Source organism: Dermacentor silvarum, chromosome 1 (assembly GCF_013339745.2).
Source record: "Dermacentor silvarum isolate Dsil-2018 chromosome 1, BIME_Dsil_1.4, whole genome shotgun sequence".
Lineage (NCBI taxonomy): Eukaryota > Metazoa > Arthropoda > Arachnida > Ixodida > Ixodidae > Dermacentor > Dermacentor silvarum.
This window is the reverse complement of record NC_051154.1, coordinates 70049342-70070720: the sequence shown is the minus strand read 5'-3', so window position 1 is coordinate 70070720 and position 21379 is coordinate 70049342. Positions and strand designations below refer to the sequence as shown.

The following is a 21379-nucleotide window of genomic DNA, read 5'->3' as shown; positions in this document are numbered from 1 at the left end:
GCACAAACAGAAACCGACACCGATGGCATATTTTTTTTTTTTTTTTTGACGTACTGCAAGCGCCCATAGAATAAAGAAAAGCGCCGGCAAGCGATTGCAGCTGCCGAAAATACGCCATGGCCGACGGTGCTGCGAAGGGGAAACGAATGCAGAGGTACGCGTTGCGCCGTGGCTGACTCATGCCAATTTAAGAAGCGATATGAAACCATTCTCTTTTAATGAAGCGCTGTTCATGAGCTTCGTATCATCGTGACAATGTATGTTTAGAACGACAGAAAGCTAAGCAAGTTGGTAGGTATTCCTGGTGCGCAAAGGCAGGGGTGGAAAACACGGACACAAGAAGAACGCGAAAAAAAATGCGTTTTGTTTCTTGTGTTTTGTACGCCGCACCATAAACACCATAAATTATCTTTGTGGCGCTCCGCTGCAGCTTGGTGCATTTATTGGCGCGTTGACGCGGTTAACGTAGTTGATGCCTCTTGTACGCCTAGCCTACAAGGTAGATATACCTTGTAGCCTATATCTAATCCAAGCCATGTCGAAGCCAATACAAAGCACTTGTCGATGCGCGCGTCGTCGACGAAAGCTGTCAAGAGTGCTGTGCCGAGTGATATTGCAGCAGTGCTTAAGGCGTCCAGCATCTGTTGTCATGTGCTATTTAAGCAAGAACCATTGAGATCTGTTTGGGCTCCTTCAGTAACGCAAGCATAATGTCAAACTTTGACTGCATTGTGGTCACTTGCTCATCTCTGAAGTGGGCGACTGCAATTGAATCAGGTGATGCTACGCGTCCGTCGTGTAGTGTTTGTTGCCGCTTTCATCAATTTGCAGACGCCAAGCATCATTTGCATCTATTCCAGAACTCCGGATACTTCAAGCTCGGAATATTATTTCTAAATCGACCAAGATACTCACGGTCGAGGACCCTGCAAGTAACATCGGCAGCGGAGCTGCTACGTTGAATGCACTCCTCGTAGTGACAGAATATTTGAGTGCACATAATGGATATACAGTAAGTCAACTACTAGACTTCGACACTGTTGTACAGAGTTTATGCATTATTGTGGTGCGATATGTTCCTTTAATAAATTAATGAGATACCATAGAGAGCTTCCAGGTTAAATGCCGTACACTGGCGATCGCACGTACTGTACGCTGAAATATTCTCTCGGTAAAAATGAACCCTAGCTTTAGCATTGCCTTGTTCAGTATCACACTAACTGGTAGTGATTTTCTGCATGTTTGACAGCTGCAACCGTTATCCTGTAGCATCTGGTTGCTTGGGTGCAGGAGCTTTGAAGTTTCTATTGTAATTTCAGGAGAACTTGCTGTGGCACAGTCACATTTAACAAATGGAAATTTTCTATTGTTTTGTTAACAAGTAAGGTGTGGTAGTGGCGCAACAAGTGTGAGTGCCTTGCCACTGGGGCGCGATTTTTTAGCGAGGCATTATGGCTTATTCTACTCGTCTTATCATCCACCGCTCACGGCCGGCTGATCCCATTGATAACGCGAGCGGACCGTCGCTCCGACCACTGACAAAGCGCGATAAGCGCGAAAAGGCATTATTACATGAAAGGCATCGCTACAAAATACCGGCCCTGCCTGCAACTGCGTGCACAAAAGGGGGCGTGGCGAATACATTCCAGCTGGTGGACTTAGCCACACCGTCGTCTTAACATAAGTTCGATAGTATTTATAACGGCTGTATCTTAGCCCAGTAGCGAGATCTTGCTGTTAATCTTATTAATGTTGCTATTTGCTTACAGGTAGTGTACCCAGATGTACTTGAAAAAAGCCGGATTTTGATACTGCATCACGTAAGATATCTTTATGTAATGTTAATTTTTCAACATGACATTCTAATCATTTTCTGTACAGTGGCTGTTATAATGTAACATTTCTTTTTCCTCAATTCTATTTCTTCCTTATCACACCGCTCACGACTGGCCGATCGTTGTATTTATAGAGCAAGCGGAGCATTTCTGGGACCACTGGTGAAGTTGAAAAGGAAAAGAATCGGAACAGAATCGTTGCAATATGAGGTTTCCCTTTGTGTTTGGGCTTGTATATGTATATTGTAGTAAAATTCATATAGATTTTGGCTTTATACTAGGTTTCATTTGTTCACATACGCTTGCTTTTGCTGAAAAGTGAGAGGGCTAGGTTTTGATGTATATCAGTGCTGCACTTCCATTTTTTAATGCAAAGTATTCTTTACCTAATACCAGCCACTTTTCAGTACGTTTGTATCTGATGGTGGGATTCAAACCGGCATCCCCAAGTGCAATAGCCCAATGCTCTACCCATTAGGCTGCAGGCGCATGCATATTTGTCTCGTGCCAACTTGTGCTTCAGGATGATCGGCGCATGCGTCACATTGCATAGCCACAATTTGCTTAGAAAACTGAGAGCACATGCACACATTCCAGTTTCCTGTAGACAAGTGCGCGCCGCAAAAGAGCTAAAACGGCGTTAGCGTCCAAAAACGAAGCGATGCAGTCCTCATTGGTATGGTCCTCAGCGGCAGTCGTACGCTATACGTGACTGACAGCAACGCCGGAACTCTTCGTGCCTAATTGTGTCCTCAAAGCCTTTATTCTTGCGTTAATCGCCGCGCGTAACACCGCGTTGGCGGCTAGCCGCGTGCCTTCATAAGTGCGTAATCGCGATCTATGATCGCGTCGATAACCAGCACAGTTTCGTCCGCAGCAGCGGTTGCGGAAATAGTAGTTTCGTTTTGACGGTGCGCGCGTCGGCTGCGTGCCTTTCGCAGCGGCGTAGTCGCCATCCATGATCGCGTCGATAGCGACCGCGGTTTCGTGCGCACTTGTTGCAGCAAAGGGCAGTTTTTGTTTTGACTTGGTGAGTGCGTCGGCCGCCTGCCTTCTGAACTTGCGCAAGGTCGCCGACCATGATCTCGTCGATAACGGCCGCGGTTTTCTCCGCAGCGGTTGCGGTAAGCAGTAGTTTCGCTTTGACTCAGTGCAAAGCTGTCGAAGATGAAGAGCACCGGCTACATCGCGATGGGCGGGCAATTTGTTGGCGACCAGCTCACTAGCGAAAAAATAATCCGGATGTGCGCGCGGTAGTGAAAAGCGGATGAAGACGCGCGCCGCGGCCGCGCTGCGAAGGATGTCGCGAGGCCTTCGCCGCTGCTAGCTCAAATAAGTCATGAGATGACGAGAACTTCAGCTTCCGCACTGCTCTTCTTCTTTCTAGGGTTTTACGTGCCAAAACCAGCTCTGACTGTGAGGTACGCCGTAGTGGAGGGCTCCGGATTAATTTTGACCACCTGCGGTTCTTTAACATGCACTACAACGCAAGCGCGTACACGGGCAAAAGTTTTTGCATTCCGCCTCCATCGAAATGCGGCCGCCGCGGCCGGGATTCGATCCCGTGACCTTGTGCTCAGCCACGAAACGCCTTTGCTAACTGAGCCACCGCGGCGGGTGCCGCACTGCTCTTGTGCAAAATAGAAACAAGTAGGCTGTAGATGCAGGAATGGAATTTCTGAATTATTGTCAACCTTGCCATAGTCCATCATATGTGTCGCGTTGCATAAAACAAGTTGCCTATAAATGCAGGAGTGCACCAGTTTTCCCCATCTTTCCCTGATGGCAAATGCAAGAGTGCACTTTTCCCCATTCTTCCCTGATGGCAACTAACAATTTGATATGCTATGTGACATTGTACCGCCTTTAGGATTGGCCCATGTCATAATAGAAGAGTTGTAATGTTTCTTTGCTGGAGTATAGTAAATCAATTCTCATGCCATTGCCATTGCTATCATTGTCTGTCATCATCCCCATCAAGCCATCATTGTCGTGCCATTGCCTCACGGTTGCCATCGCGCGCACGCACACTTGCATCACGCACACAATTGCTCACCTTACCAGGACACGTTGGACAATCTGATAACATTTTCTGGAACCCCAAATGATGCTCGATAGCCAGCTACCTTCAAAATGCTTGGCATAACATTGATTCCTACAGTTCCTGAGATCTGCCTAGCTTCTTCAAAAGCTGATATACACCATTGACAAAACTATTAGATATCTGTTCATGTGTGTTTATAACCCTGCAGGGCAGAGAGTATGCTCTGGAACCATGTGGAAAGGCTTTTATGAGTGTACCGGGAATTCATGCTGCTTCCATTGACCAAATTAATGGTCACTCTACCAACCTGGAGAATCTATTGAGCATTACTTCTCAGGTACACAGTTACCTTCTTGCTGTTGTGTATAGTCAGATCACACTTTGTAAAAACCTTGTTGCAACAATAATCTGTGAAAAAGATTGTTTGAACCCTGAATAGTTGCATTGTGTTGCATTATGGTAGTAGGGATGGTGATTCAGTTTATTACAATCAAACTCATTAATTCACTGCTTGATTTAATTGTGTTCACATGTACATACTAGCAGATGCCCTTAAATTTATGTACAAAATAGCCATTTGAAATAGCCATGAAATGCCAAATTTCGCTTAATTAGAATAAGAGGGAACCAGTGTCAGGTAGGGTGCACAGCATTAAGCATTTCAGGTGCTGTGTACACAGTTTTGGACGCTTAGATAGTGCATCAGAAGCAAAAGTACTGTTGAAAATAATGATATTTAAAATGTGTCATATACATCTTAAAACACTTATGATTGGAACTGTTCGGCAAGCTTGAATCATAAGTGTAAAGTATATCAGTAAAATGAGTTCGAAAATAGACGGCTGATTGTTTGCTCTCGGTATCGGTATGTCGTCATGTAGCAGGTTGACTTCTTTCATTGTTTTTCGCAGTGTAAAATCTTGCATCAGGCATATTTTTGAAGTGGCTAGATAGGTGCTTTCCATGTACCCTAGACGTGAAATAGTTAATATTGTCATGTCTCACTTTCTTGCAAAAATTTCTCGCATGGAGTCCAGATTCTCTAAACTTGATGAAACTCGCGAAAGAATTAAAAATTTTCTTTCTTTCAGCAGCTATTCACTAGTCATGATTCTGAAAATGCAAGAAATGTGGTGAAACCTAATTTACAATTGGTACATTTAATTGGCACCTCAAAGGGTTAATGTGTGTCATGGGATGCAAGGCAGCCTTCTGAGCTGTTCAGTGCAACAGCAACTGACATATGCTTTGAATAACCGAACGCCACTATCTCAGCTCCTGTCACACCTTTATACACAATACATCTTCACTGAGCCTCTCAATAAAACACCCAGCTTCTGCCTGCAATAGTCTTTAGTGTCCCATCAGAAATGGTGACAGTATGTCTCATTGCTTTTTGCTTGCAGTACAACAGTGTAAGCACGCAGAATAGAAACTAGAGTGCCTTCATACTTTTTCTGTCTGCTTGCCTTCCTGTTGTGCTGTGAGCAAAATGAATGTCAACCAACTTGCCCAGCTTCCCACTTTGCTATATTTCATTGCCCAGTACAGTTCTCTGCAAACTAAGAACATATAAGACGGTATCACAGTCTTGCAAGATCATTTGCACAGTGTCCATTTCATTATTTAATCACAGAACCCCACCAAGAGTTTTTTTTCCGGTGAGTAAAGGCACACTTTGGTAGAAAATTTTAGGGTGCCCTTTAATTTTACTTGATAACTCGTACCATTTCTGTGTATCCAACCAAAATTGAATTAATCAAAGTTTACTGTATTGACGTTTTTATTATTATTATTATTATTATTATTATTATTATTATTATTATTATTATTATTACTATTATTACTACTACTACTACTACTATTATTATTATTATTGGACACCTGTCACAACTCTTCTTTATTCATTAAGACTCAAACTGAAAGACATGACAGAACGACAAAATGTGGCTGTCCATGTGTTTAGTTTTTTTTTTGCAACTTTCTGTATGTAGTAATTACAGATAAATAACCTTGCCCTGTCACAAGATTTATAGAAGGATTAACTACAGCTTGTTAAGGGACTCAAGAGACCCTTTTCATAATTGCAAAGCTAGCTTTCCTGCGAGACAGTTGTCCCAACTAATCGTGGTGCAGCCATCTTTTCAAACAGCATGTACAAACGTAGTTTGCTTGTATAATGAGATCAAAAATGTAGACTTGGCTCTCTTGATAAAACTATGTGCAAGAGACAGGCCCCAGCATCTACAGCTAGCACTTCATTTGACCAATGACCAGTACCGCCATTAGTTGGGCAAATGTGCAGTGCAGAAAAGCGCACTTGCAAATTATGTAAAGGTTCTGTTATGTGTTACAATGGACTGAGTTTGCTCTTCTTCCTAATGCATCACAAGCTCACTGTACTTTTCTGACGGACAGATGCAAGAAAATGGTCCTCCAGGAGTTTGGGTCTGCAGCACTGACATGATTTTGACGTGCAGGGATGTCGGTATGACGAGCTTTACATAGTATCTGTCTGGTTCCTTTTGGATCTTAGCTTAAAGTATTGCTCGCTATGTATGCCATTCTCTCAGCTGTAAATGTCATCAGTATGCTGCCATAGTGCCGTAGTTATTGAATGACTGAACTACCTTTTGAATACTGTTAAATGCATTTTTCTAGACTGAGATGATATGCTGACTGTATCTGTTATATTTGATTTATTGAGGTAACATTTTATTTAGAAAAGATTTTTAGAAAGGCTTCCTTGTCCGGTCCTATACAAGTTATCAGCTCTTCTCTATATGGGCAGTGCATGCAAGGTGCAGGATTTTGTTGTTAAAATGTAGAATTTTTATGCAGTTTGATTTAAATAAATTGCCCTGATATGCCTTACTTGCCTTTTTTGCAAAGTTGGGCTGTCCAGATTGATGGATTGATTTATTTATTTTAATTTTTCGAAGAAAGGAGACAACGAGCTGCTGCACAGAATGGTTATAAAGTATGTTCGTTTCAGCACTTTTGCATGTATTGAGTATCCCTTGCTACAAGTTGAGGTTCGCTAGAGCAATTTTATTTTTAAGTGTTTTTACATCTGAGCAAAATATAACTATCGAGGTTCCAAGATTTGAGCAAGCTGTCTTGCTTGCAGTAGCGCACCCAGGATCTCTGCCAGGGGGGGGTTGACAGTTTGCCAATACCATCTAAACAGCACTAATTTCGATTTCTTCACGGGAAATTGTGAAAAAAATGCGCTTTTTGCGAGTGTGCAGACGATTGCGCATCTTACATCTTAGTTGCAGTACTCAAATGTGTAAGGAAAGAAAAGGGGTTAAACAAAAGGGGGGGTTAAGTCGGCCTCAGGGGGGGGGGTTACAACCCCCGAATCCCCCCCCCCCGTCGGTGCGCCACTGCTTGCTTGTAGTTATGATGTGGAGGTTGAAGTCTTTTCACACCCAGACATAAAAATGCCATGTGTGACGGTGTCTTTACTTGCTTCAAACTGATATGCTTGGACAGCATTCCTTAGTACGCAGTTTTATTACTGAGTTCTTGCTTTGCAGCCATCAACTGGTCATGGGTCAAAGACTGTCTGCTCATTTGCTCTGCTTGTGATTCCCTGTATGCTGCAGATCACGGTGCTGTCAAGGTGAACAGTGATGTAAGTTGCTTTCAACTTTTTTTTTTTTGTGCATGTGACTGTTTCAGTGTGTCCACTTGCCATAAAAGCAGCTCTTGTTATTTAGTCTTAAAACTGAAAAGTGCTCAGCAGGCTACAAAAACAACACTGATGCATGGCAATATATATATATATATATATATATATATATATATATATATCGCAAGAACGGCAGAAACTGGTCTCTTCAATTGCAAAAGTCGATAAGAGGCTTTATCAGACAAGTTTCTTTTAGGTCCTTGGCCCAATGCACACAGCGCAGCCCTGATAACCAGTGCCGCTTTAGTCTTTCTACAAGCCACTGGGCTGGACGCACGGCTTTAGAGACGCCACAACGTTGGAAACTTGTATATACACATCTCCTCCTCGTATCATCATCATCATCATCATCATTCATTAACCCTTTTCCTCCCCGTCCCTTTTCCCCAGTGTAGAGTAGCAGGCCAGAGCAAGTTACAGCTCAGGCTGACCTCTCTGCCTTTCTGTAAATAAATTTCTCTCTATTTCTCTGATGCATGGTTGAGGAGAGAGAGAAATTGCATGTTGAGGACATAATTGCTTTACTGTATTGTCTATGTGAATGCATTGACAACACAAACTATGTACAGTGTAGACCGCTTATAACGTAAGTCGCCGGAGTCTCGAATATCCGCACTATAAGCGGTACCGCACTATAACCAAAGCAGCAATTTTCAAGGCCCGCACATATGCAAAACATGTGCACCGAGCCGCCACGCGTATGCGACAGTCGAGGAATGCGGCTAAAACATTTGCAATCAATCTACAGTCGAATCTCATTAATTCGAAATAATTCACGCGGCGGCGCCTCCGACCGGCATTGCTCCGGCACCGCCATAGAGTAAAAGCTTAGGAAAAAAAAAAAACGCAGTGGAAATTTCACCCTCTCTCAAATGGCAAGGTCGCCGATTCTGCCTTGCGCCGGAAAATGCGTGTACGTGCCGACATCTCAGCCACGCTACCGTAGCCATGCGTCGAAAATGGCAGTGAACCCTTCTTTCTCCTTTATGCTTCCTCTACTTTCTAGTCACGTGTTGACCTTGCACGCTGCGGCTATGGCGCAGAGGGAAGCAGCAGCACTGTCCCAGGCCGGCCAACGAAACTGCCCACGCCGGCAAACGCCCGCTTCCTGATAACGGCAGAAAACGAAACTTCGAGGAGCTGGCGCCTGGGCCGTCTGTAGCGGCGGCGCCTGCATGGCGGCGGGCGCGCACGGTGACAGTCGAAACTGAGGGAGCTACGAAGGAGGGCGAGGGGAGCCACCAAAGCGGCGGAGTTGCCGAGGCGAAATCCGCTTCCCTGCCGCCCTCCTCCCTCACATTCCACGGTCTCCGCGTGCGCCCTTCGCTGTGCCGTGCCGGCGCCGCCCGCTTCCTGAAGTTTCATTTACTGCTGTTATCGTGAAGCGAGCGTTGGGCGGCGTTGGCAGTTTCGTGGCCCTCGCTTGCTATGCGCGCCGTGATATTTCACGACTCGCACTCAAGATTCTGGTTTCAGCCTCACTGGCTGTTCGTTCGCACCACATGCCCTTCTCCTCCACTTCGTCTTCCTTTCTTGTTCAAGCACTCCTTGGGGCGCCCGTTTGAGGGGAGCGTTCGCTGTCTCCGCTGACTTCCGTACTCCCAGGCAGCCGCACTGTAACCGGTATTTCGTTTCCCGCAACTGCACTATAAGCGATACGTGTATACATGGAGTGCTATGGGAAAATTAACAGGAGTCTGAAAAGACCGCACTATATCCGGTCCTGCACTATAAGCGGTTACGTTATACGTGGTCTATACTGTATTCGCAAACTTCAAACTTCACTGAATGGGACAAATACACAGTGGTAACAGACATTTTTGGTCAGTAAAGGAATGCATTTGAGGCACCTGTATCAACACAAGGTGTTAAACACAAGGCGTCTGTAGTGTCACATCTTCTCATTTTGTGCAACTTTCTGAACTCGCTGCAGAAGTTGCACAAATGTGTGAAGCTGAATAGACTTCCATTATCTGGGCAGCTGTTCAGAGTTATATATTAACTTCTATAATGCCCACATGCCATATCTTGCTGCAACACATTGTCTATCTACTGTACAACACATCTCAATTTCAACTTATGTCTTTGTATTTTCAGGTTAAGCTAGTAGGGAAGGTTAATGTAATCTACAATGCTTGTACATTTTCACCCAGAAAAGTATTGTGCATCATCTTTTATGATATACTAGTACCTTAATGCTCTTTAAAAGCTGCATTCTGGACTGTAGCACTATCCATTATTTTTCTTTCAGGGCATCGTTTCAAGCATCTTGTATTGTGGAACATTAGAAGCTTTGCATAATTATATGCGTACTGATGGCACAGTTCTTGTTGTAAGTTTTTTCTGCTACTTCTCAGTTGAAATTTCCTTTTTGTTTCCAAAGTTTTCTCTGATCAAGTTTGGTTTCTACTATGCTATTTAATTTGCATCCTGTTTGGATCTAATTTCTTGAGTAATAAGCGTTCTTGGTGCATATGTTGAAAATGAAGAGTTGCTAGACAGCAAGGCATATTTAGGGACATTTTTCAACCTTTGTGCAGCCTCACACATTTTCATGTAATCTAAGGTTGATTACTCATTTGATTGTTCTTTTAGTACATTTGAAAGATTATTTTATCTCTATTCTCTTGCTTTAATTAATGTATACATGCGAATCTAAATGGTCATCATCATTTATTGAGAAATATTTTCTGCAAATGAGAACAGGCACCAGAGTATTCATGAAAAATACTAGTGCTGCTTTACTGCTGCAGATTGGCATACTGAGATACTTCATCAGAATCCAAAAATGCTTGTGTGATAATTTTGATGCACATTAAAAAGACCAAGGTGGTCACATTTTGTCTATAGCTCGCTCTACAGTGACCCTCACAGCTGCAATGTGGCACTTAAAACACCATGAATTAAGTTAAAATTAGGCTAATGCCTTATGTTCAGCTGCTCCTAATTTATGCTGTGTCACCACTCATTTATTAGAATTTTTTTTTATATTCATTCATTCCACATACAACTAAGGACTAAAACCACCTTCCTGCTCATATTGTGTCAATCAAAGACTATGCGCTTTTCTGCCAAACTTTATTTTGAATTTTTTTTTTGTTGTCACAATACCACATGACCTCAAAGCTTCTTCTTTCACTATAATCTTGGCTAAAAATTTATTTATTATTTTTTTTCTTTCGCTCTTTTGTCTTTTTTTCTCTTTTGGCAACGTTATGAGATGTCAAGCGCAAATGTCACTTGTATTGTATAAGTTTATAATAAGTAATTTTATTATTGTTGTACGCATGTACCCCACTTCACTCTCCAATGTGCAGGCATTTGAGTATATGTAATATATTATATAATTAAATGAATAAGTAAATAAATAAACAGCATAGGAAAAAGCATGATACTCTTGTTTAACTTTCATAACAAATGGTGACAGCTGCGAGCATTGTGAAACAAACAACAAAATAAATGTTGCTATAAGTTCTCCGGTACGCAATTAAAAAATTCAGAAAGCACGTTCTGAATTGATTACGTATACTAAAAGTTCAGACAAGATCTTTTCATTGCCTTGTTCGACTTGGGTTATTAATCACTTACCGTAAAATTCCGAGCAAGCGCCCCCCCTCGAGCAAGTCGAAATTACCGGCCAAGTTAGGGGGGGGCGCTATCCCGGAACGGCACCAAAATTCAAGATGGCCACGACAAAATTTTCCCGCAAAAAAAAAAGGCCCAGTGGGAATAGCATTAAAATTTTATTGAACATGAACTTTATTAAGCCAAATATTTCTTAGTGATGTTCATCACTCTCAAAACCACCGTTACTCAAAACCACCGAAAGAACTACAGAAAGAGTGCAACGACGCTGCACCGGCGCGTCACCGCGGCCGGCGACGCGAACATTGGTTATGCAGCTTCTATTCCAGGCAAAATTATGTCCGCGAGAGTAAAGTGACGCGTAATGTTAACTTTATTAAAAACCATGTCCACGGTGAAACGTTTAGCACTAATGAGAGTTCCGATACAAGTGAAGCTCAGCTGCAGTGCATGGCTACCGACGGCAAACAGCGAACCGTGGCTCGGCCATGCTCGCATCGCAGCTGGTGGCACCGCAAATATCAGCATGTTTTCTTTGTCGTGTGAAATTATTGCGAGGAGAGGGTAAAGCGGCAACGACGGTAACAAAACATTGCTGCTTGGGAGCGTCGGCGGTTCGTGCTGAAGCGCCATCCGCTACAGATTTGAAGTGAACTGAAAAAGGCCTAGCGACGATATCGGTGGCGAGTGATTAGCAGCGGTGAAGCTGCTGGCGATGCCAGAGCGTAGCCGCGAGCACTCCTCTGTCACCGAGTGGTCACGTCGCTGTGCCGCAGGGAACTCCTCTGTGCCATGCGAGAGGCAGATCTCGCCGTCGGCCGGCGGTCCGGGGCGAACTGCAGCTGGCGGACCGCCAGCTGCAGTTCGCCCCGATGCACTCGTGTGCCCATTGGGGCGCCCGGGTACTGACCATGATTCGATGGAATGGCTCATTGGGGCGCCCCGATGCGCACCGGTGTGATTTGCCGAATTTGCCATTATTTTCGTGGACTGGATGTGGCAGACCAGCGCGGAGCGGGAGGCGGGGGGGGGGGGGGGGGCGCTTTCCCGGAACGGTGCGGAAATTTGAAATTAGCAGTGAAGATAGGGGGGGGGGGGGGCTCTTGCACGGGTGGGGGCGCTTGCTCGGAATTTTACGGTAAATATTTGTAGATATTTTTCATTCCTGAGGAACAATTTGAAGAAGTTTTTATTAGGGAAATGTTAAAGTATTTGAAATGTAAAAATAAAGTTGGTGAAATTGGCAAGTGCTCGCAATTGTTTGATATTTTCTGCATAATATACCGCAAAAGTGTGAAAGGTTTTAATTGCCCCCATGTATTGCCACATAGATTGTTGCATTTATTAGTCAGCCTATGAGAGTGAATTTTTATTGAGCATTAGGCATTATAGGGGCTGCTTATTAACTGTGTGCTAATATGGGTAATAATAACTAATGGGCTTTTGCATCTTCATTAGCCATTCCTTTCTGTGCTTCTTAGCTTCAAGGTCATCCTTTATGGCATCTTGCTGCTTTTTGTTCAGCTAATTTCATTTGCTGTTTCCTGCAAATTCAAGGTATTATCACTATATGTTCATCACGATGTAGAGCTCCAGATTTTTTTGGTTGATTTAGTAAACACAACATTTTATTGCTGATTATGAGGCAGTCTGTAACTAAAAGCAGAGTCTAAAAATACTTGCACACTTTTCTTGAGGACCATGTTAAAGAACTCCAGGTAGTCAAACTAATTCAGTGCTGTTTACTATAGAGTCTGTCTTGGTTTGGAATTTTAAAGCCTGTAATTCAAATCAGATAATGTGCATACTCCTCTTTTATTATGGTGTTCCTAGACGAACGAATCTTTTCTGCTTTTTCTTAACGGCGTGGAGGCTAAAAGTATCATTGTTTCATTTTCCCAGGTGTCTGGCATGGTTTTTTTCTCTTCTGAGCTGGCTGAGAGTCTTCTAGCGCTGCACTCCATGTCTCCCTTGGACTGTTGCACATACATCGGTGTTGATAGTGGCGCTGAGCCAATGCAAGTAGGTGCCTCCTTTGCATTTGGGATTATACATATATTTTAGGGGCGAAGCACCTTAGGGCCGAGCCTTGTCCCTCGTTGTCCGTTGTCCGTAGCTCTGGTTTGCATGGAGACCGCTAGGGGTGCTGCGGTGCACAAGGGCTATATAAGCGCTGTATATACTGTACACATGTACAGTATATATATGTATATGAATATGTATGTATATATGTATATGTATGTATGTATATGTGTATATGTATGTATGTATATGTACGCAAAGCTCCGGCTTCCGGAGAATGCTTCTGGCATTTTGCCGCCGCTTCCCACGCTCTCGCTGCCTCTGGGTCCGCTTGCCGGCGTCGCCGTGCTCCTGCACTGATCACAAGGCAGTCTTAATGAAGGGAAAACGAAGTCCGCACCTCAATACCATATGTGACCAATAAAACAACATTCTATATACTGTACACATGTGTTGTCACTCGTTTGCATGTTCGAGTGGGCAATGTACATATGTTCACGGTTACCCGAATGATCCCCCGGTGCTTCGCCTACTCATCATCATTCACTTCGTGGATATGCGGTGTTTTTTTTTTTTTCACCTTTAAAGTGTTTATATGAAAGCCTGGTGTGGTACATACAAATTGATATAGCTTGAGAGTTGTTGCACTGCACATGGTCACTCACATAAAGCTTACTGTGTGTGTGTGTGCATGCGTGAGGTGGCAAGAATATTTTGTAAAATTGATAGCTTAAAAGGCACTTTGTGTTGCATTTGAAACTGTCCTCCATTAATATAATTCTAGATATTTCTTTAATTTCTTATTTAACTTTCATTGCACAGTACGCTGAAACACCGGAGACTCAGCTGTGCAGGAAAGCCAGCTTATGTTTGTAGGGAGATTGCAGATGTGTGAAAACTAGTGTGTAAGAAAGCGAGAGCAAATGAAGTAGCATGAATGTGTCGTCACAGGGCAGCCCAAAGACCCAATCCATTGTCTCATTGCATACTCGAGTGTGCTATCTGTACAAATTCAGCTGCAATGATGCACGCAGTTGGTCTTTCAGGGCAGTGCATAGTAGCCTTTCAGAACATTTCAGCATAGTAGGCAATATGTTACTGTATTGCATGTCCATACAAGTAGCCTTGTGCAACTGCATGCTGCTGTAGTAGTTGCACATCAGGCTGTGCTAAAATGTTATCTTTTAATCCCACAGCTATTGTTCATGTTGAATGGTAATTTATTATTTATTTTTATCGGTGGCAGTTGTCTATTATTCTTCCGAGCTAGCTCAGGACTTCACGTGCTTAGTGTGTGCCCAGTATTGCACCACGCCAAAGAAAAACAGGTACAGTAGACTCGCGATAATTCAAACCTTTGGTTAATTCAAACAAATTTCAAATTTTTGGTTGGCCTGCTATGTTTTCTATGTATTTTAAAGCCGCTAAATTCAAACTGCCCCATTGCGTTAATTTGGTTAATTTGTGCTTTTTGCTTGTCCGTGCCGGAAAAAATCTGCTGCCTTTGTCGCCTCTAGCTGAGCATTTGCATTCTTATATCACTACCTGTTGCAAATAACGCCGATTGCCAGCCTACACGTGTCAAAGTGGCCAAATTAGCCAAACCGCACACCTACAATCGCATGTTGATTGAGGAAGTTAAAAAAAAAAGAGAGACGGCAGGCGCGGCATGTACGAAAATGATGCATGTGACCCTCAGCCACCTCTCCTTTTCCCGGTGTGCGGACATGTCAAAGTGGCTCCCCAACAGAAGCGCATGTTAAAAAAAAAAGAAGAAAAAAGAGAGAGAAAAAAACAAAACCACTGAGGTGATTGAGACAGTCGGTGCAGTATGTACGAAAATGGCGCACGTCACCCTCTACCAAGTCCGCACGCGCCCAAGCACGTGACCTGTCTTTCGGGCGGGTTGTTTGTTGTTTTGGACCGGTCACAGCCGCCGCCGCACGCAAACGCATTTTATCCTTCCATCACTGGCTTCGCTGCTGTTCGTGTCACGCCACCTCGAGGGAAGTATTGAACTCTTTCCATAAAGGAGAAATTGGCTGCAATAGAAGAAGTTGATGCTGGAGTGAAGATGACTTCAGTAGCACTGAAATATGGGATATCGAAGAGCACGCTGACGACCATCATGAAAGTGAAGAACAAGCTTCTTCGGTTTGTGAAGAACACAAACCGAATGCGGCACGCCTCCAGAGCAGAGCGTAAACAGAATGGCGTGGGGCGTGCGTTGACGTGCGCGCCGGTGCAATATCGGGTGCCACGACAGCGTCACTCTTGTTTTTGTGCAGTTGTCCGTGCGGCATCATGTGCATTACGCTGGTTTCAATGATTTGGAACGACCACCTATCTTTCCATTATGGGAACAATGGCCGCTCAAGCGTTCCTGTCGACGCGGCCCGAGTCGACGTGAACGCTGCACTGCACGCTCCCCCCACGCAATGTTGCAAAGGGTTGGCGGTTACTGCACTGTTATCAGGCGATCACGGTTCGGCTGCGCTTCGTTTACGAATTGCCGATTGCTGATAACGGTTTGCGGTGACGTTTTACCTTTTGAACAACGAATTTTTTTTGCCCGAAGCGGCGTAGATAACGCAATTTTACGGTTTTTGTGTGGCTGACGTGCAGTTGTAATGCTGAGACCTTCGCAGAATGGTGGCATGCCGCCATAATTTCTGAAATTTATCCTTCCAGCCAACTAGAACGCTTCACTCTCATGTGTAGAATACAGTCATGTCCCGCTGGTAGTAAAATATATCACAAACTCGCATAAAAAATGGCAGTTGCACTTGCACTTTCGAAATGACAGGTGGTGGAACCGAGCGCCGTTTTGAAAGAGCTGTACCAGTGGTTCTCAAGCATGTTCGTTCCAGGGAACCCTGCTAAGCTCCATGAAGCGCCAAGGAACACTCTCTCCCCCCCCCCCGAATTAACCGAATTAAAATGTCCTAATTAACCAAATGTCCAATTATCCAAGGTATCCAGAAAACAAAAAGTGAATGCTTACTACGTCAACACGCTTTTATTTTCTCAATGAATCAGCAAGTCTTGCTTCTATTTCGCACAAGAGCAGTGCAGAAGCTGAAATTCTCATTCCATGACTGATTAGAGCTAGCAGCAGCGAAGGCCTCGCGATATCCTTCGCGGCGCAGGTCTTCATCTGAGACATGCTTTTCACTACTGCATGCACATCCCGATTATTTTATCGCTAGTGAGCTGGTCGCCAACAAATTGTCCGTCCATCGCGATGTAGCCGGTGCTCTTCATCTTCGACAGCTTTGCACTGCGTCAAAGCGAAACTACTGCTTGCCGCAACCGCTGCGGACGAAACCGCGGCTGTTATTGACGCGATCGTGGACGGCGGCCTTGCGGCTCAGAAGGCAGGCAGCCGACGCACGCACCAAGTCAAAATGAAACTACCGTTTGCTGCAACAAGTGCGCACGAAACCACGGTCGTTATCGATGCGTTCATGGATGGTGAAGGCACGCAGCCGACGCACGCACCGAGTCAAAATGAAACTACTGTTTGCCGCAACCGCTGTGGACGAAACTGTGGTGGCTATCGACGCAACCATAGATGGCGACTACGCACTTGTGAAGGCACGCGGCTAGCCGCCAATGTGGTGTTACGCGCGGCGATTAACGCAAGAATAAAGGCTTTGAGGGCACAATTATACTCCATCTCACAAACTGTTGTCAGCACGGCCGAATGTACGAGGCACACACAGGCAATATCCCTGCGCAGTGGTACGTATACAGTTCCGGGAGTAACTGGCTGATTATTGGCTACACTAGAGAGTTTTATTTTTGCTTGCTGCATCATACGGTACGACCATACGTGACATGTTATGGCCTTTGCGCATGCACGTCGTATATGGAGAATTACTGTGGCAGTTACCGCCGGTAACCGTAATAGCCATCCTAATTTTGATCACTTATATAAACATGGCAGCACCCATACAGTGCCGACCACCCGCTTCGATCCGAATTCGCGCTTTTCAATGGCTCTCCGACCTGTCAGCAAGAAACAAGGGGCAAAATTCGTCATCTCTACATCTCATCTAAAGCTCAGGTCAAAACATTAGGTATGTTTTGTCGTAATTATTGAGATCGGCTGTTTGTTTTCATGCTGTTAGGACTACAGACACGACACCAAGCCATAAAACTGGTTTGATTTCTAGTTAGCAGATGGGCGCCATAGCATTAGCAGTGGTGATGTGTTGACGATGTGGAACGCTACAAAAGCCTAATTGTTCACTGTGTCATTAATTTTCTACCCCGCTCTTGCATAGTACTGGATAACGGTAGCGAGCAAACCCGATGTATAGACGCCGAACAGACGCTGTGCCGCAGGTGAATATTTATGAATGAGTTCGTCCTTATTGCTTGCTAAGGATGCTGCAAGGTAACTGCACGGAAAGCGTACAGGTAAAGCGAAGCCCTGCTGTTGCATACATGTAAACGCAGCTTATGGTTACGGCGTGAAAAAAAGTTTTTTTACTTCAATCCACCAACCATGGAGCATGTAACAGGATGGCAAGCAGATGCTGAGCAGACGATGCGGCGCGGATGAGCACATCTCGAGGGGCATTCGGCCTTCCTATTGGCTAAGAATTTGTGCAGCTTCCACAGTGCTGACAACAGCTTGTGAGATAGATGACAGACACGAAGCGTTCCGGCGTTGCTGCCAGTCACATATCGCGTACGATTGCCGCTGAGGACCCTAGCGATGTGGACTGCGCCGCTTCGTTTTTGGACGCTAGCGCCATTTTTGCTCTTTTGCGGCGTGCATTTGCGGTGCTCCACGCATTAATTTTTTTATGCCGCCGACTTATACGTCTGTGCGCACGCACTTGGCACCTACCCTGTCTACAAATGGGAGAAATGCGCATGGTGCGAAGTTACGGCCTCCGAGATTCAAGTGCGAAAGCTTAGGCGCGCTTCCCGTGGCTGCCCGTTTTCGGAGGTTGGGTGTCTACAAGCTGGTTGCAGATTTATTGCGCAGTTCGCGCGTTGCCATTACGCACTGTGATGTACTTTTTGACACTTGGGCATAGAGGTAATGGGGGTTGTGTGGATCGAGCGCACCTCGTGTTCGCCGTTTTAGCCACTTGGTGAGCGCGGGGCCATGGAAAATTTATCAGTGGCTCGCGGAACCCTGAGCAGGGGCCTCCGGAACCCCAGGGTTCCGCGGAACCCACTTTGAAAACCCATGAGCTATACGACGCCGCACTTCATTCTTTAGATGGATGTTTCTAACAGAAGTTTGCAGCTATGGGCGGGAGTGCACCGGGAACAAAAATGACACTGAAAATCTGGTTTTCGGGCCCAAGTGCTGTCGAATTGTAACTGCTGACGGCTGCTTACATGCAGTTAATTTTTTAGCACATTTAAGGGCGAGTACATATATAACGAACTACTGATATAACAACCACTTTTTGCAGAACTATCGAGTTCGTTATAAATGGGTTCGACTGTATAATTGCATATTTGAATGTTTCCTAACAACACAAGTTGGTATGTTGCCCCGAGTTATATTCATGAGAACTTCTGATAATTCAAACTTCTAATAATTCTAACAAAATGCTGGGGTCCCCTCGAGTTTGAATTATCGAGAGCCTACTTATTTTGAAATGAGTGCCTATTGCCACAGGCACTACACTCTGTGCCAGGGAGCAAGCAAGAGGCACACTGCTTGGTAGCAGTTTCATGTAGGTCTTGCCATGGAGGCTGCCCAAGTGTGTGTGAATTGTGCAATCCACCGCAGTGACTTGGTAGTTGGATTCTAACATGAGTTCATTGGACCCTATTATGAGCTGTGGCTTCCACATTCTGATGGGGGTGGAATGCAAAAATGCTTGTGTACTTCCTTGGGTAGTGCCCTAAAGAATCCCAGGTGCTCAGAATTATTTTGGAGCCCACCACGCCATCTCTCATATCTGTGTATTGCTCTGGGACATTAAACCCCATCAGTATGTGTGATGTGCAAAAGCTTCATTAGATGTGCAAAAGTACTTTGCTAGTGGAGAAAACTAATGTATTCTATGAGCTGTTCAAACTTCTAAGGAAATGAAAAGTTGCAGTATAGATATTTTCTCCTGCTGCTATTCCTCTTGTAACTGCTGAAAGTATAAAGTACTGTTTGTGCAGAGTAATTCAGAAAATCTAAGAGTTATATTCAGTTTCAGTCATGTCTTGCTTTTCAGATGTCATTGTTTTTTGATCTGCTGGTTGCCATGGCAGAAGATGTCTCGCAAGACTCCTTTGTTAGTGGCCAGCATGGTCGCTGGTATGACAAGAAATTTAGTCTTGAAAAAAGAACTATGGCCCAGAGGGCTCGAAATCTTGTTTGGAATGAATTGTCATCATACACCCTAAAAGCTTGTGAGTCACCACATTATTTTCTTAGACTGTCTGCTTGCTTTATATATTATCAGAAGATATTGCTCACTGCATTGTATGAATTGTAGCTGTCATGGTGGCATGGCAGTTCAGACAGTGTGCACAGTTTCATGAAACTTCTTTGTCTGCTACTCGGGGGTTGGGTGTGGGTGTGTGGGTATGTTTCTCACCAAGTATATGATCGGTGAGAAACATATGTCACAAGGCAGACGAGTTGGCATATGTACAAACCTGTACTGGCCCAACGATGTGCCAGTGACCAGCTCTGTTCTCTGCGGAATGATGCCATGAAACAACAAACGGTCCAAAATATCCTCATTGCAACAAATATTTGCCTTCCAAGCGCATAATTATTTGCTTAAATCAAAGCTTTCTTTGCCTATTTCCCACAGGTTTGGCTTGTCTGCTCAGTCTGTTACTCGCCAAGTAAACTAGAGTGATCCCAGAGATGGTACAATCAAAGCAGGCCTGATCGAGCAGACTGTGTAATCCATGGTCATGTGGGTCACATGGTGGTGGTCTTCACGGCTGCCTGGGTGCTTGGGTGGGAGAGTGGGGGTCAGGCTGACCATATAAAGTCTTGCATTGTGAAAGTGTGGCATCTGCATATGTGTTATGACACTGAAACACATTCTTAATTTCTTAGTTAAGAAGAAGCATCTCGATGGGCAGGCATATATTCGCTATGCTGCAAAACATTGTGCAGAATACGAATAGTTACATACATGTTACCACGAAGCCAGACAATACAAAACTTCTGCAATGGGAGAAGAACGTGAACAGTTCCTTGAACATATTTAGAAATAAAATTGTGCACATCATGCGTCCCTTTGCATAGCATTTAATTGAAATATTTCTCCAAACCTTCGCTTAATGTAGATTCCAACAAGTGCATTGGATCTGCCGTAATGTTTTTAGTTTTCAGCCTATGGTGGTCATATGCTGTTGTACTGAAGTTTGGTGTTTCACATAAAAAAAAAAAAAAAAAAAAAAAACAGATGTTCCAAAATATTTGAATGCCTGTAGCATCAGTAAATGGCACCATCTGACTCTCATCAGTTCTACAGATTGGCAGCTTCTGGTTGCTTTCTGCATTGTATTACTGTAAACAGCAGTCATAAGCTAGAAAATAAGCCAGTCATGTTCATTTGTACTGTTCACTGCACTTTGGTCCAGGCTTGGCGCAACATGACATAAGGACATCTGACCTTGGATAGAACCAGTGATTCTGCATTTCCAAGCTGAGCATTTTACCACTACGCCACGACTGCTTTATGTAAGCGAGCAGATAATGCTTGCAATGGATGCTGACAAACACTGACCGCTTTTCATCAGGCCCATCTTATGCACCATACCACAGTGATTGGCCATGCACAGTGTTGATTGAGATTTCGCACCTGTGATGTTTGCATTGCAGTACACACTTTCTTTGTTCCACTGGCATACATATTGCACAGCACATGCTTTCTGCAAGATTTGTGAGTTTATGAAGCAAAAACAGAAGACGCACGCACACACAGACACAGACAGACGCGAACAAACAATGACACCAAGGACACCCACCTTGGTGTCATTGTCTGCTGGCTTCTTATGATATGACTATATACAGGGTGTCCCAGCTATCACGCAGCACGTTTAAAAAAAAGAGGAGTGGCGTTACGCGAAGCAAACCTAGTGTGAATTGTTTTGACTACAGTCGAGTAGCTGCCAGTAATTTCTTTTGTTACTGAGATTTAATTAGGTAATTGTAATTATCCAACTCGAGAAGTATTGTCCTAATTATCAAAGTGTCACTGA

At 44.3% G+C, this 21379-nt stretch overlaps 1 protein-coding gene across 1 annotated transcript in view; it reads left to right on the top strand.

Annotated features, from left to right (window-relative positions):
* Window positions 1-562: 562 nt before the first annotated feature.
* Window positions 563-21379, top strand: part of LOC119445608 (L-fucose kinase-like) — an 80736-nt gene continuing 59919 nt past the window's right edge. The window contains exons 1-9 of the mRNA XM_037709905.2: window positions 563-777; window positions 861-1012; window positions 1770-1820; window positions 4088-4216; window positions 6298-6367; window positions 7422-7519; window positions 9828-9908; window positions 13064-13183; window positions 19387-19564. Of these exons, the coding sequence (XP_037565833.1) occupies window positions 711-777; window positions 861-1012; window positions 1770-1820; window positions 4088-4216; window positions 6298-6367; window positions 7422-7519; window positions 9828-9908; window positions 13064-13183; window positions 19387-19564 (946 nt within the window). The 5' untranslated portion in view covers window positions 563-710. The remainder of the gene's footprint in view (window positions 778-860; window positions 1013-1769; window positions 1821-4087; window positions 4217-6297; window positions 6368-7421; window positions 7520-9827; window positions 9909-13063; window positions 13184-19386; window positions 19565-21379) is intronic.